Source organism: Vicugna pacos, chromosome 12 (assembly GCF_048564905.1).
Source record: "Vicugna pacos chromosome 12, VicPac4, whole genome shotgun sequence".
Classification (NCBI taxonomy): domain Eukaryota; kingdom Metazoa; phylum Chordata; class Mammalia; order Artiodactyla; family Camelidae; genus Vicugna; species Vicugna pacos.
In genome coordinates, this window is record NC_132998.1 from 30,751,893 (window position 1) to 30,767,493 (window position 15,601).

The following is a 15,601-nucleotide window of genomic DNA, read 5'->3' on the forward strand; positions in this document are numbered from 1 at the left end:
GATTGGAAAACAAGCAGAAGTGCTGGACACAGCACTCCCAGACACTACCTCATCCAGGATGCAAAAAGAGATAATGGACCATGAAGCAACTTCCAGTGGAATCCTGACTCAGAAGACATTAAAGTAATTTGACAACTTGACAGAAACATTTTTGGTTTCCTTCGTTAACTTGCTCGGGTCTGGGCAGATGAGGGAAAAGAAAGGTAAGTGTATTTCTCTAGGCCCTCTCTAATTCACGGGTCACAGAGGCTTAGCTCTGGCTGTAACCTGTGTTTTTTTGGATCAAAGTCTCCTTTGAGAAGCTGATGAAAAGCAATGTTCTCCCACCCTTACCTCCTCGCTCCCAAATGTAAATAATCCACATATTTCTACATTCAATTTCAGGAGGGCTCACGATACCTGTTCTAAATTGCAAGTTTCTTGAAGATAGGGACTGGGCCATTTATACTGTTGAACTCCCAGTGCCAGGCAAATATTAGGTGCTCAGTAAGTGTTGGCTGATGAGAACTAGAGCCGACCTGACCTTCTCTAAGAGGAAGGAAACTTTCCTTCAAGTAGGACTGAAATATTCACTTCATTTGTTTTATTTTAAAACTCTTAACATCCACTCTACCTCCTCTTTCCAACCCCTAATTCCCTCTTATTATCAAAAGAGAAAACTTAACGATCAGTGAGTACCAGGCAAGAAGAAAAAGAGGAAAAATTAAAATACGTAAAACTATTTCATACTTTTGCCTTTAAATTTTGAGAACATAATGACATTTAGTTGTATATATTCATAGCACTATAAGGTTTAGAACCCAAATTAGTTTTCTGTGAATATTTAATCTATGTTTAGGAGTAAAACATTTTTTAGGAGAGAAGCATTCACTCTTAGATATAAGACAGCATATAGAAGACAGAAATAACACAAATATGCCTTATTTGTTTGCTTTTGTCTTGATACCTAGAAAGTTTTCTTTCTTAAACTTTGGCAGAGAGGGAGGACAGAAAGGAAGAAGGAAGCATTCAGAAGTGAGGAATCCTAGTGTGCAAGTACTCAGAAGAGTGACCACAGAATTACCCTGGTCCGAATAGGTGCTGTTCAGTTCTCGGAACAGAGGAGCTATGATCACTGGGAGATAGGGCTTCACCTTGTCTGTTCCAAGATCCATTGCTATAGCTCCGAGAAACTTCAAGATGCATGTTCTCTGAAAGTACAGATCATTTTTTCATTTGAAGTTTTTCTCATACTTGTAGCCACACAGAATTAATTTAGAAAACAAGGTCTACTTTAGGGCAGATTATTGCTGTAGTTTTGGGTTCGAAAGTTCCTAGGGACTTGAGAGGATAACTAATACCATTAAAATACTGAAAAAAAATGAAGACTACTTTCAGTCATTCTGCACACGCATCGCACCTTTAAGGGGTTTCTAGGTGAATAAGCAGCTTCTAGCTTTGCGATCCGGGACAACTTCTGGATCAGCCACAGCAGTGTGGCTGGCTTGCTGTGCTCTTCCTTCTCATCTGCACACGCCCTGAGTTCTTCTATATCCTCTCTGACCATGCCGTCACCTGAAACTTCCTGTTCGTCCATGTCTTCTTGCATGTCACCTTGCTTATCCCCAGAATCAGGTTCCAGTAAATACAAGACTTTGGCTACGAACAACAAATTCTTAACAACCTTAAAAAAAGGGAGAGGAGGGGTAAGAATTGTACTTTGATTCTGAAATAAACATGGCTTAGTAAAGCAGCAGCTAAAATAGGTATTCTACAAGTAGAAAATAAAAAACAATTGGATATTGCACTGTTAAATTGATGATTGCTCCGTTTTGGGGAGGTAATTCTTCAGTTTTCCTTAGAGTGGGTCGAAACCCATTTCCATGTAACTATCATCCATTTGGCTTAAGTCCCACTGAGTAAATAAGCTAATTCTAGGCCATCCATTTACATTTTTAAAGAGAGCTGTCATCCTCATTTCATTAAATTCCTTCATCTGTTCTTCACAGAACAGTTTCCATTTACTGAGCACTGACTGGTTTAGTTGCTTTGTATATAGTATTCAAATTCAACTTTAAAATATCCCTATTAGGTCCTATTATTAGGAGAGAAAACCAAGGCTCAGAGTTACTAAATCTCACTCACCCAAAGACAAAGTGAGTGGTTAGCCAGGATTCAAAGGTCTTTAGGATTCGAGCCCAAGTTCTTATACAATAAGCTCCTCTTTCCCTCATATCCCATCTGATTCAGTTAAACAGCCCAGGGGGTGATTTTCATCTTAAAATAATGGACCCATTTATCGAGTCCTAACTGTGACATCAATGAAATCTCTGAGTATTTCACACCTGATACGTAAAAGAGGAAACCAAGTCGGTTTTGAGTTCCTTCACCATCCTGGCTACTCTGCTACAGGAGCTGTGTGCCCGAAGTTCCCCCAAATGCAGTACGCAGAATACCACACACTGTCCAAGGCTAGTCTGGCCATCAGGAGTTAATGCCAAGATTATTATTTCCTTTTTCTGGAAGTTGGGCCTCCACGAAGACAGTCCTACATTTGGAGGTCTTTACCTCTGTGGCAGCCACTTCACACTGTTAACTCTAAGATTAAGGTGAACTAAAATCCGTAATTTCTTCCATTGTAGGTTAGTACTAGTAAATCTCTTCCCCCACTATCCCGAGTTTGTATGGTCTGTCAGCCTTTATTAAAACTGATCAGGTGTGAGACCCCACCCACTGTCCACCCTGGCATGCTTTCTTTGTCCTCACTTTGCTATCCATCAAATAGCCATCCATTCCCTCCTCAACCCTTCCATATAATGAAGCATGTTACATGCTCATTTAAAAAAGTGACAGAAGGACCAGTGTTTATGGCATGCCACCTGAGATCACTCTTAGAGACAGCATTCACCTAGTTTCTAGTGCCCCTGTCCCTTAATTTCCATCACTTCATCTTGTCCATGATGGCTCACAGGAGACGTGGTCAAGTGCCTTGATCACATCCAGACACATCAGTGTCACATCATCTACCAGCCCAGCTGCTCTATCAAGAATTAAAAATACAATGGAGCAGAAGACCAACTATTCAAGGGCAATTTATATTTACTGCATATTTACAAGATGCTTTGTTCTCTATATTTTACTTATGGTTAAATTTTATAATACGAAAATACATAAAGCTTTTTACTGTTGGAACAATTTATCAGCCTCCTGTTAAAGACAGATGGTTCTCAGACCACACTGCAGCAATGTCACCTTGCTTACCCCCAGAATAATGAACATTATTGCTTTCTCTTCAGCTTCTAGAGGCAAGGGAAGGAAATATAACATCACAGTTCAGTATAAAAACAATCAATGTCCTTCAAAGCTTCAGTTGCAATGTGGAGTAGATATGTTAAAAGGGAAGATGAAAAAGATGAACAGCTAGCCTCCCAGTGCATTTATTATCTTTACTGGGAATTTTAAACGGAGCCAGGAGTAATCCCAATATGGACCCCAGAGTCGATTAGATATATGTGCATAATTGAACATGTATTTGAGTGTTTGTTAATATTTCATTTAATTCCCCAAGCTTTAACTAGGAAAAACAAAACAAAAAACAAATGACAGCCTATTCTTAGACTACTGGTAGAATAGACCTCTCCTATTTAACTGGGAAGATTGTACTACTTACCTGCTCTCCTAGAGATTGATCCAAGAATTTGGAATGCAACTGATGGCAAGAGGCTAGGGAGATACTTTTCATCTGTGAAAAGGAAATGGACATTGGCAGACACAATGAAGGCTATTTCTGACTGTTTTTAAAAACTCCAATAACTAACCATAATAATACAACTAAGGTAGGAGATTTTGCTTTGAGTGACCACCTGTGTAGATCTGGAAAGGGGAGGTTCATGAACAGAAATTATCTAACTGTTACCTTCTATCTGCCATGAGCATTTCAGCTTAAGGACATGGGGTACTTTCAAGCTCTGGGGAGATACAGATCATAACCTATTAGATTATTGGTAGACAACTTTACAACATTCAATACTTTCCCCCACTCTTTTCTTCCCTTCCATCCATTCATTCAATGTTTATGGAGTTCCCACTATGAGATAGGCTCTGCTGGACCCTTTGAAATCACAGACAGATAACAACATTGTCCCTACCTAACACTTTTGTAGACATGATCTCATTTAGTCATCAACAAGGTTATGAAGGAGGCAGGACAGACAGCATTAATCTTAGTCTCCAGTACTGATAAAGAACGTAAATAAATAATGGAAGATAAACATGCTAAATAAGCAAAAGTCTGACTAGATTGACAGTCTAAAAATCAGCTTTGAAAAAAACTTGGCCTCGAGGGTGACCCCCCTCTAGTTACTAACACTCCAGACCCACATGTACATCAAGTTGTTGATGGAAGAGTTTCTCCCAAGGGCCAAGTCCAAGAGAGTCACATGAACCAGAACGAGCATCTCACACAGATCATGATGGAAAGAAAAGATCTTAGAGAAAACTTACCTTTTGGTCAAGGTCACTTGTTAGGAACCTGATTGCTACAGGTTCTGAGAGTTTCTTCTTAGTTTTTTTGACATTCCATTTACTGGTAAGTTCCTCTGGTTGGCAAGAGGCGAAGAGCAGTCCAAAAATCTGGGCTGCGGTGAGCCACACCCAGTTGTGCGGGTGTCTCAGGTGAGAGTGCACGTGACCTAAGGGACCGAAACACATTCTCAGACATCTCAAAGCTTTCCTGACTCTGGTGGGAAGCATGACTAAGTTAGGCATTTCCTGAATGTCTCTAATGTGCTTGGATTTGGGAACAAAAGACAAACAAAATAGTCCCTGCTTCCCAAAAACTCTCAAGGAGCTAGGGAAAAGTGAGGTAGAGAGACTGGGGAAAAAACTAGAGGACCAACAATTAACGTGGTAAGTATGAGTAAGCTCCCTAAGGACTAGTTCTGTTTGGGATTAACAGATACACACTACTATACATAAAATAGATAAATAACAAGGACCTACAGTATGGCACAGGGAACTATAGTCAGTATCTTGTAATAACCTGTAATGGAAAAGAATCTGAAAAGAACAGAATCACTTTGCTGTACACCTGAAACTAATACAACATTGTAAAACACTGCAAACTATACTTTAATTGGAAAAAAAAGGTAAGTCAGATAGAAAACATGTACCACAGGAGGAGGAGGAAAAGAACTAGGTCAGGTTCAGTGGAGATAAGGTAGCATTAGCAATCTCTAAATCAAAATGAATGTAAATGCATATATGGGTACACAGTTGTTTCTCTAGCTATTGAAATCGGTGGCTCCAAGTAGCTGACTGGAAAGGTATCATTTATTGAGGCGTTCTATGTGCCAGGCACGGGCGAAGTGTCACACTTCTTATCTCACTCAGACCTTACAACAGTTCTGTCAGGTTGGAACCGTCATTTCCAACCTACAGTTCCAGAGGGGCTAAGTGACCTGCCAAGCTGTGAACAGGCAGAACGAAGCCTGGGCCCCAGCTTGGCCTGGCTCCAAAGCTCGTATTCTTAAATGTGACCTCTTAAAGTATCTTAAGGATGATCCCTTAATATAAGCTCATACTATTATGCTACAGGGCCACTCACCATGTACCACGCTTGGGAAGTACAGTAGAAAAGCCTTGTGATGTCAGGGAACAGGATTAAAATTCTGGATGAGCCATGACATATCTGAGTTTTAGTCTATGCTGCTATATTTCATGAAGACAGTTTTATTTTTGTTCCATATGAATCTTTGTAATTATCTCAGTGGAGCCATACCAGAGAAGGCCATATAGTAATTTAGTAACTGGCTTATTTCTCATAAAAGTAGGTATTTAAAGCATTCATTGCAATGTCTATTTTCTAGTGACCAATAAAAGCTGAAATGTTAAATTAAAAATTCCAGGATCTTATTTTCTATTTAAAGAGTGTTATGTAACTTAAATATCCTATAGAAGTGAAATGGTTTAGTAAATTATGGCACATTTACACAATGGATTATTTATAGCCATTTAGAAGGATATCTAATAAGTATGTTATAGGACTGTGATATACTTACTTAGGTACAGACAGGATATAAAAATTTATATGGAATTATGCAACCCCAAAAAAGAAAAAAACACCTAGGGCTATTTGGCAAAAAGAAGACTGGATGGAAATATATAGCAAATTGTCATCAGGTAGTAAGGAGGACTTTGGGAAATTTTTTCCTTTCTTTTACTCCCCCATAATTAATATTCTTTCTTATTTATAAATGAAATATATTATTTACAAGGTTATATATAACACCTCATAAATACACACACACACACACATATATATTTCCACCCCTCTGGCCAAAAATATTTTCACTATAACCAGTCTGAAAGGGCCTTTCAAATTTTTTTCTCATGGACTTTTCCCTTGACATTATATACTTCCAGCATGTTTATCTTTAGATTTAAATTAAATGGAAATACTTACTCCAGATTTTACTCAAAGTCTCAGAGGGCTTGGTAAACTGAATAATATTACATTCCTTGATAAGTTTACTTATCAGTGTAAGAAAACTAAACAGAAGGCGATCTGCAGCTTTCTCTTCAGTTTCTTCCATGATCTAAAAACAGGAGGGATGGTAAATCAATTAAGACAATAATTTCAAAGTATCTGATGGGCATTTTTACTCCAGCATGTAAAACTATACCAGGGTTTCTCAACCTCAACACTGCTGACTTTTGGGTCAGATAATTCTTTGCTTTGGGGGGCTGCCCTGTGCACTAGAGAATGTTTAGCAACATTCCTGGCCTCTACCCACCAGATAACAGTAGCACCCCTCTACCCTCCAGTTGTGACATTGCTAAATGTCCCCTGGGGGGCAACATCACTCTGCTTAAGGAACTTTGATCGTCATACACTATGAAAGATAACTTACGTTAATCTTCATTTAAAAAAGATACAACTGCACTGAGTTTTTGCTTTTATTAATAAAAAACCATTTTGATCATAAATAATATTTAACCTATTAGCTATACCACTTCAAGTAAAATTATAAAAATAAGCAAGAGTTGTAAATAACTTACATCTATAAATTTTTCAGGATCAATTTCCTTTTCAATCACAGGGAGAACAGTTCCAAGTCTTCTGTCAAAAGTGACTCCTTCACTTTCCACAAACAAGCCACAGACGAGGGCAGCTAATTGTCTATTCAAGCTCTACCAGAAATAAACCACCACAAGACAATATCAGCACAACTTGGGAGGCTGTTTCCAAAACTTAGAAATGAAGGTGGGCATGACTCTGTCCTCAATACTTCTTTATAATACCAGGAATCAAGAGGATGTGGATTTTTGGTGGCTAACATGAAAAATGCAGAGAAATCTTCATACCACAGGACAACATTAAGAAAAAAGTGGTATTCATCATTATCCACAGAATAATACCCTCTAATTTTAAATTTTTTTTAAAAAAGGAAGTTTTTTTTGTTTGTTTCATGCCCCACTGCCCTCTTTCTGACTTTTACACTTAAAGCCAGTATTAAGATATGACATATGTTGTTTATACTTCACAAAGATGGGCCGGTGATGATAGTGGTAGAGTCAGCAAGTGGATACATCACTGGCAAAAATTACACGCTATATATTGAATGAGCAAAACTGGAAACAAAGATATTCATTATCAATGGGGACTGGTTAAGTAAATTATAATACATTCATGCAGTGGAGTAATCAGTTGACATTAACCATGTAGTGGGAATACAGGTGATTTTTATGTTACTCTCTATAACTTCTTATATTTTCTGAAATTTTACTATAAGAATATATTATTACCACAATCAAATAAGAACAATAAAGCTACTTGGGAAAAATTAATTCAACAATATATAATATGTATTTAAAGTATAAACACCAAAAGCTCAGACTTTTCTTTAAAATATTACTAAAAGCAACACTAACCTTCTTTGCCCCAAACCAGGTGGTAACCATACTAAAGAGCCAATCTTTTTTCTCAAGGCTGATTTTGCTGAGTAAGGATTTGATTGCCATGGATGCCATCTTTTTACACATGGCAGAGTCATCGTTCACCATCATCAGACAAAGAGGAATAAAGAACATTCCGCAGTTCTCGTGGAGCAGCCCCTGAAGAGAAAACAGACACGCCAACGGGAGTTCTCACAGGCGTCCTACCAAGGCCCACGGGAGCCACAGCAAACAAACACAAGCACGGAGCTTGTCTCTGGTTCACGGTACCTGAGGGAATGTGTCAAAGAGGTAAGCGATCATTTCCAAGGCAGACTCTCTCCCGGTCTCGTGTTCATAACTAGGGCAAGAACATTAGAAGGATTTGTTAGTAACTTTAAAATTTACCAACAATTATTTTGTGGAATTTTAAATACTGTCTCGGGGTGTCATCTGTTTCTTAAAAAGTGGAAAGGAAGTTCCATTTCCCCAGTTTTAATACGTGTATTTATTTATCATGCTACTGTGCAGTTTTAAATGTAATTCTATTAGCGTTCTACTTTAATGACAATCAGTGGTCACACTAAACTGAAAAGTGACCTGCAGAACTGCTCTAGGAGCCATGCACAGTGCCTGGCAATCAAGTCAATGATTCATGCGAGAGCGTCCTAGGAGTGTGTGCCATCGCGTGTCAGCTTTGTTGTGTCCCAAGACAGCTGACACATTAAAAGGAGAGAAGAACCTACCCCACTGCCCTGTGTAGTTTATGGCTTCAACTTACTTCAGTTGAGCAAGCATGAATTCCAAGTTTGGTCTCAATTTGTCACCCAGAGGATAATCGAGAATATATTTCAGAAAAACCTAGGAACAGAAGTCACACAGATTATTTGGATCCTATCTCTCTAGGATTCCTCTTTCCTGAGCCGCTCTCTGGGACACACTGGTAGGCTACAAATTGTAGGTTACAAAGACCTTTCAGAAGGGCGATCAGTTAGGTAAAGTCTGCCTCCTGAGTCAGTAGCTGTGCCCCTCCCCTCTCCTCCTACCTCACATCCTCAGCTCCTGCCTGATTACCAGTCAAGTTCTGGCCCACCACCAGCACGGCTGTTTAGGGATCCAAATCCGAGCTCACACACGGGAAGCTCATGTCCCTGATAGGAGGGTGTGGCGGACTGAGTACGGACTGTGTTCAACCCCATATTCCCCCGAAATAAGAATAACAATAATAGTGACAATAACACTGATAATAACTATTGCATTTACTAAATACCTTCTTTGTGTCAAGCACTGGGTTGTTTTTTGGTTGTTTTTTTATTACTTCCTCAGGAAGCATGCCTCATTTTACAGATGAAGAGAATGAAGCTGGCACACAGAGGTAAGTCACTTGCTCAGGTGACAGTGCCAGAATTTTGACTGCCTGCCTGCATCCAAAGGCTCTGCTTTCAAACCACTGTATTACTCAGCTTCCTTTATTAATAAACTGAGAACTAAGCACACCATTAAACTTTCCAAGGCCTGTTTGTGCCCAACCGTAAAATGGTGGTACTGTTTGCCTTGAAGGATATTTACAAATAGCTGCCACGTATGTAAAGTGCTGGGCGTGCAGCTAATGCTTAACAGACAGCAGCTGGCCCTCCTTCTTCCTAAAAAAGTTAATTTTTTCCAAAGATGACCTCAGCAACCCAAGGCTTCCTTTCACTCTGAGTTTATTTTTCTAATTCAGAGTCTTCCACCTGGGCCGATATGTGCTCATAAGAAGATCAGATATGGACAAACGTCTAAACACAAATCTGCTAATGTCACTCCACCACCTATGGACTTCAATAGCTTTTCTTTTTCTTACAACAAAGCCCTAAATCTTTAACAACATCACAAGATCTGGCCTGATCCGGCCCCCTTCCCTACCTCATTCGCCTTCATTTAATTCCTCCAGCAAGCTAAGCTCTTACCCACCTCAAGGCTCATCTTCCTCAGCCTGGAAGGCTAAGCCTTATTCTTCCTTCGAATTCTGTTTATATGCCACTCCCCAGGAAAGCTCCCCCTGACTCTCACGCTAGGTGCTCCTCCACACTGTCATGTGCGATTACCATACCTGTCAATTCTAAGCAGCAGAGTTTTCCACATTCTAACACTTCTGAAATTGGGATGTGTCTTACAATTGATGCCGTCTGACCACTGTGTCATAGTTTTTTTCTTTCTTTGAGGAATATAAGTAATGGAGTGTCTTGTAAGTGACGAAATATGACACTACTTTTTCCCTTCTGGCACTTGGATGTCTGTAATTAAATAACTGTCTGTGGAATTTTTGCTTTGTGCCTGTCTGCTACAGGATAGACAGGAACTCTAAACATCTTGTTAACCACACTTCCGGCAGCACCAGGTACAAAGTGATGTGCACTAAGGGGTCAGTGGCTGCACCACTGGATGGAAATCTTTGCTGCAGGCTCTCATGCTGCAGAAGGAAGATGTCTTTCTTCATCCATCTGAAGCATGCCATGTATGGTGGTCTCTACTCAAAATGCTCCTTACACTGAAAAATGCCCTTACACTTGATGTGTGAATGGGCTTCCCAGTCTCAGAATAAAGCAACAATATGATGCAAAGTCATCTTCAGAATTCAGTCAGTGTTGACAGTCTAACTAAAGACCAAACAGAGAAGGCAGGGCAAAGCGCTTGCTGTGGGAATAAGCTCTGTCTACAAACCTGTCTGCACTGGACTCTGACAGGTTCGCTTTGTGCAGAAATTGCCAACTTGGATACTTTCCGCATGACATCATCGATTTCTGGGACCAACAACTTTCTTGATAAAATGGCCTAAAATACAAAAGGAAAAGACATACTCATTTCATATTTTAGTGCAAACAGCCTGACATTTATACTAAGCCAACTTGATGCTAAAGCAGTCACAGGCAGTTTTCAAACATAATGAGAAAGTATCTCTGAAAGAACATAAACTTAAAAATGATCAAAATGGTCAATTTTAAATTTGTGATACATACAAGTAGAGTACCTGCATCTGTATAGAATTCCCTGGAAGTTTAAAATAGAGCTCATGTTCAAACATTTTAATACGTAGATATGTTAGGTATAATTTATCTACCAAAATCATAATATTCATAAATTACTTGATTTCAGAAGTCTACAGCTAGTCAAAACACCATGTTCCACATTATTCTAAATATCTGACATGGGGCTCCTAAACTGAACGGTCCAGCGTTCTGGTAACACCATACCTTCAGAAGACCAAATGCAGTGGCTTGTCTTGAAGTATCATAAATGTCCTCTTCAGCGTATGCTAGCAGAACCTGAAGCTGCTTTTCAGTTATGTGATATGACTTCACTTTCTTCACAAGTATGGTCACACACTGCAAGTTACAACAGTGAGGTCAATAGCCAGGACATCCCACCAATCAGCATCCAGTGAAATGATACAGACTTAATACAACATTAATGCTTTTTCACACAGGATATCAACCCTCTGGCCTTAGCAAATTAAACTGGAAGAAATTTTGACTAAGACCATGAAAGATGATGAGGAAAATTAACTGATGTTAATCCTGGTCCTGGCTTTTTCTAAGTGCAAACAACTCACCTTGAAACAATTGACCACCAGGTGGAAGTTCTGGCCTCTGGCAGCCCCAAGTTTTGCATAATCCTTCAGCAGAAGGAAAAGGTGTTTCGTTAGCTGCTCTGCTTTTGTTTCTATGGAAGGCAGGGGGAACCTCAAGATCCAGATGAGGCACTGTAAGGCACCTGTGATCACCTGAAAAGCAAAAACACACAAAACCAATCAACTTATGAAGCGACCAAACCCAACGATCCAGCACCTGAGGCTGTGCAGTCTATGAGCAATTGAGTTGAAGGGATGGCATGCTCTGCCCAGCCCACTCAGGAAGCCCTGGGCTAAGAGGGTAAGGAGAGGGAAGTGTCCTATTCCCTGCTGTAGAGCAACTTACTGCTTCATAGCAGGTGAAGCTATAGCACAAGCAAATGAGAAAGGTGCTCACTTACCACATTCTTAACTTTTTATGGGTAAATTACTGGATAAGTTGGCTGATTTTAGCTTTTTTTAAAAAAAAAATTACATGATAAATAACTTCAACATTCTAGGAGGGTACTTCAATTTAGTCCATTCTTACTAAGCTTGTAGGTACACAAGGCACTTCACTGTTAGAGATACAAAGATAAAACGGATGCGATTCTGCATTTAAGGAGCAGAGAGCTGACTCAGAAATTAAGCATGGGAACCATGACCTATAATTTAGGATAGTTAAGAGCTGTGCCAAAGGTGTGAAAAAAAATGTGTTGGGATCAAGTGATTACAAAAGAATCCTGATTGAACCAGTTCAATCTGGTTCAGCTCTAACTAATGGAGCCCTATCCTCTGGTTGCTGGGATGGCCTTATTGGGCAGGATTAGATGAAGACACTGAAGAAAGAGCTCAGAAGCCCAGGAAGACCAGCTTAAATCCCAGCTCTGCAGCTTATTACCTGTTTGACCACAGGGATGTTACTTAACCTCTCGCACTTTTGCAGTACAGTAGGCAACCTGAGGAAGTGGGAGAGGTGTGGGCTTTGGAGTCTGACAGACCGAGGCTTATGCCCTACGTCTGTGATACGGGGCAAGTCACTAAGCCTAAGGCCCGGTTTTCTCATCTATGAAATAGAAACATCAATAATACATGCTTCATGGCTTGTTATGAGGATCCACAGCAGCGAGCAGTAGTAGTGACAAGGATGGTGATGAGATGATGACTACTGACATGGGGACAACACCACTCACTCACCTCATGAAGCTGTTGTGAAGATCGAATGAAACAATGAATGAACTAACACAACACTGTAAATCGACCATACTTCAACTTAAAAAAATTAATATATCTAGAAAGGCTTTTGAAACTGTTAAAGGCTTTCCTGGATATGGGACTGTTAAACTGGGGAGCAGTTTAGTGCAGGGAATAGAGGTGGTTCATGATACTATAAATGCCTTTAAAAACTCAAACATCTTGTGAAGCATGAGCCCAGAAATAAGTGCCAGGTATTTTGTACAACACATGTCCTGTGAAGGGACAGATGCTCACCTTCACGTCCATGGAGCCCAGGCAGTCTATGAGCAGAGACACAAAAGGATCCAACATTTCTAGAACATGTTCACTTGAAGACTTGATCTTGGAAGTCTTCAGACTAAGATGCAACAGCTAAAGATTTAAAAAGATATTTCACATCAGTTGTCCACAAGACCAAACGAGTGAGATAAAGGTGAAATTTCTTTAAGAGACAGTTGTGAAATGTTAAGATGCTTCTATCTGAAATGAGAAAAAGTCTGGAGATGGGGAACAGCCTAGGAGAGTCTCAGCAGGTGAAGAAGGCTGACGCTCCCCATGCAGCTGTGATTCTAAGTTCATTTACCAAAAGGTCATTACTCAGCGTCTACTTTGATTCCAGGCACTGGTTCGCCATGAAGGACACGGCAGTAACCAAGGTGGACAGGGTCCCTGCCCAGATGGGTCCCAGCCAGGATGACAGACGTTAGGAAATAATTAGCTAAGAATGCAGGGTGCTTTGAGAGTTTGGTGGGAAGCTGGCAGAGAGAGGAGTAGATGGTGAGGTCTTGGGACGGGAAAAGTGTGGGGACTTTACAGAAATGAAGGGAAGCCACACGTGGCTGGAAAATGTGCAGGAGTGATACAACATGAGGCTACGCCCTGGTGCCCACATGAAGCCTGGCTCTCTCTTTCTCCTGGGAAAAATGGGAGACAATGAAGGATTTTAAAAATACATAACAAAACAATCAGATCTGTGCTTTTAAAAGCTCACCATCTTTTAGAAACAATTAGAGTAGTTTAGAGGTGCACTCATAAGCAAAGCAAAAGTGAAACCAGAGTAAATATTAGGTCAGAATCATTAATTCTGAGACAATTACATCACCAAAATAAGTACTAGAAGAGATAAATAGTAAATGGGCCAACGTACCTTAAAAAAATCCATAATTTATTTATGGTAAAGTATTTCTAGTGGAAATGAGCAGTACTGGAAATTCAGCAGATGATTAAAAGGCACAGACTCGCGGTGGGCAGCAAGTCTCACTTGAAGGCTAATTCTTACCCGAAGCCCAGACTCAATAAATATGTGCATGTTGGTTTTCTTGCTCACGGCAGCTTTTGGTCCACCTCGAACTGGAGTTGGGGGGAGCAGAAGACAGCTCTGGGGTGGCAGACGTGGATCCGGTGCAGGGGTGGCTGGATTTCTGTCAATGAGACGGAATGAAAACTAACGGAAAGAACCTGGTGTGCTGCAGCCCCAGCAGTGGCTGCGGCCTGTTTTGGTGAAAGAGTCCAGCACCAAATAACGTGCTGCTTGCTGTGCGGTCTTCTTTCCCTCAACAATGAGACACAGAAGACGTTATTAGATCAAAGCTTCCAGAACAACCCAGAAACAGAGGTCAGACAGATGAACGCACATTTAAATTAAGATGAACAGCCAGCAGATACTCCCTTTCTTTGATTTCTGAAAGCAAATGCCAAGGAGTCTCTTTTAGAACACAGAAGCAAAATCCAAAGGAGGATTACAAAGAAGGTATTGCAAAATCTTTGGAGGCCTAAATCTCTGTTTGGTCAGAACAAGAAGTATGTATTTTAAATCTATCCTAACTTTGATTCAATAAATGTCCAAGGCGGAGAGCACAGCTCAGTGGTGGAGTGCATGCTTAGCATATGCAAGGTCCTGGGTTCAATCCCCAGTACCTCCATTAAAGTAAATAAATAAACCTAATTACCTCAGAAAGGACAATCAATAATCAATCAATCAATCAATCAATCAATCAATCAATCAATCAATATCTGTCTAAAACAGAAGTAGTAGCAGAGAAACTGATCAAAATCAGTCAAAATAACTGGCTGCCTACACAGCCACTTCATTCAGCAGAAAAATAATCTTGTGTTGAATCACTTGGAAGGACTTCAGCCCAAACACCACAAAAGTATTATCATCTCACAACTCAGATTAATTTTTTTTTTTACTAAAGCAAACTATTAAATGAACTCACTTAAGAGTAATTGAGAATGGCTTATTAGAAGCACGCACCCAAAGGATAGCTGTTTTTTTCCGAACTTACTTTTCTTTCTCTGTTAACAGGGGGAGATTTTCGCTGACCAGACCGTAACTAAGCAACAGAATGGATTCTGCTGTCATTTCCTGGTTTACAAGTAATCCTGCTATGATTCGCCGTAAGGTTTCATGAACTTTCCGGGCCAGTTTTAAACTTGTGGTGTTTTGCAAGATCTAAAGGCAAACATAAATGCATGCTGTGGTCACAAAGAACTGCATTTTTATTTGTTATAACAGTTGTTATCTTGCATACGTTTACTTTTAAAAGTATGTTTTTTTCCTAATTAAAAAAGAGATGCATTCTTAATAAAATCTCAAACATAGATACAACATATAAAGTCGAGTTTACCCATGACCTCAGATAATCACTGCCAGCAGTGTGTCTCTGGATTTCTTGTGCCCACTCTGCCCTTTTTGCTGGTGAGATCTCGAGGCCCAGGACTGGAGAGATGATGTGACACTTGGAAGATAATCAGCCCTCCAAGGGCATTAAAGGGGGTGGCTTGAAGCAAGCACATACACATATACAGCACCAACAAAATGCAGTCACTACTCACAGGAAACCATGCTAACAAAGTGGT

At 40.1% G+C, this 15,601-nt stretch overlaps 1 protein-coding gene and 1 long non-coding RNA gene across 4 annotated transcripts in view; one reads left to right on the forward strand and one right to left on the reverse strand.

Annotated features, from left to right (window-relative positions):
- UTP20 (UTP20 small subunit processome component) overlaps positions 1–15,601 on the reverse strand; it is an 85,506-nt gene that overhangs the window by 906 nt on the left and 68,999 nt on the right. The window contains exons 46-60 of the mRNA XM_031683204.2: positions 15,028–15,194; positions 14,019–14,160; positions 12,995–13,111; positions 11,507–11,677; positions 11,148–11,279; positions 10,618–10,728; positions 8,696–8,775; positions 8,206–8,275; positions 7,912–8,094; positions 7,039–7,170; positions 6,443–6,575; positions 4,483–4,670; positions 3,650–3,721; positions 1,400–1,663; positions 1,064–1,190 (exon numbers count right to left, since the gene is read on the reverse strand). Of these exons, the coding sequence (XP_031539064.2) occupies positions 1,064–1,190; positions 1,400–1,663; positions 3,650–3,721; positions 4,483–4,670; positions 6,443–6,575; positions 7,039–7,170; positions 7,912–8,094; positions 8,206–8,275; positions 8,696–8,775; positions 10,618–10,728; positions 11,148–11,279; positions 11,507–11,677; positions 12,995–13,111; positions 14,019–14,160; positions 15,028–15,194 (2,089 nt within the window). The remainder of the gene's footprint in view (positions 1–1,063; positions 1,191–1,399; positions 1,664–3,649; positions 3,722–4,482; positions 4,671–6,442; positions 6,576–7,038; positions 7,171–7,911; positions 8,095–8,205; positions 8,276–8,695; positions 8,776–10,617; positions 10,729–11,147; positions 11,280–11,506; positions 11,678–12,994; positions 13,112–14,018; positions 14,161–15,027; positions 15,195–15,601) is intronic.
- LOC116282661 (uncharacterized) lies at positions 20–15,238 on the forward strand. 3 transcript variants are annotated; one of them, XR_012078473.1, is made up of 5 exons: positions 20–203; positions 7,080–7,243; positions 7,969–8,226; positions 9,241–9,289; positions 15,048–15,238. It is a non-coding gene; the product is annotated as an uncharacterized lncRNA (long non-coding RNA). The 3 variants fall into 3 exon arrangements; XR_012078474.1 differs by lacking the exons at positions 20–203; positions 7,080–7,243 and adding an exon at positions 7,582–7,716; XR_012078475.1 differs by lacking the exons at positions 20–203; positions 9,241–9,289 and having other exon boundaries at positions 7,106–7,243.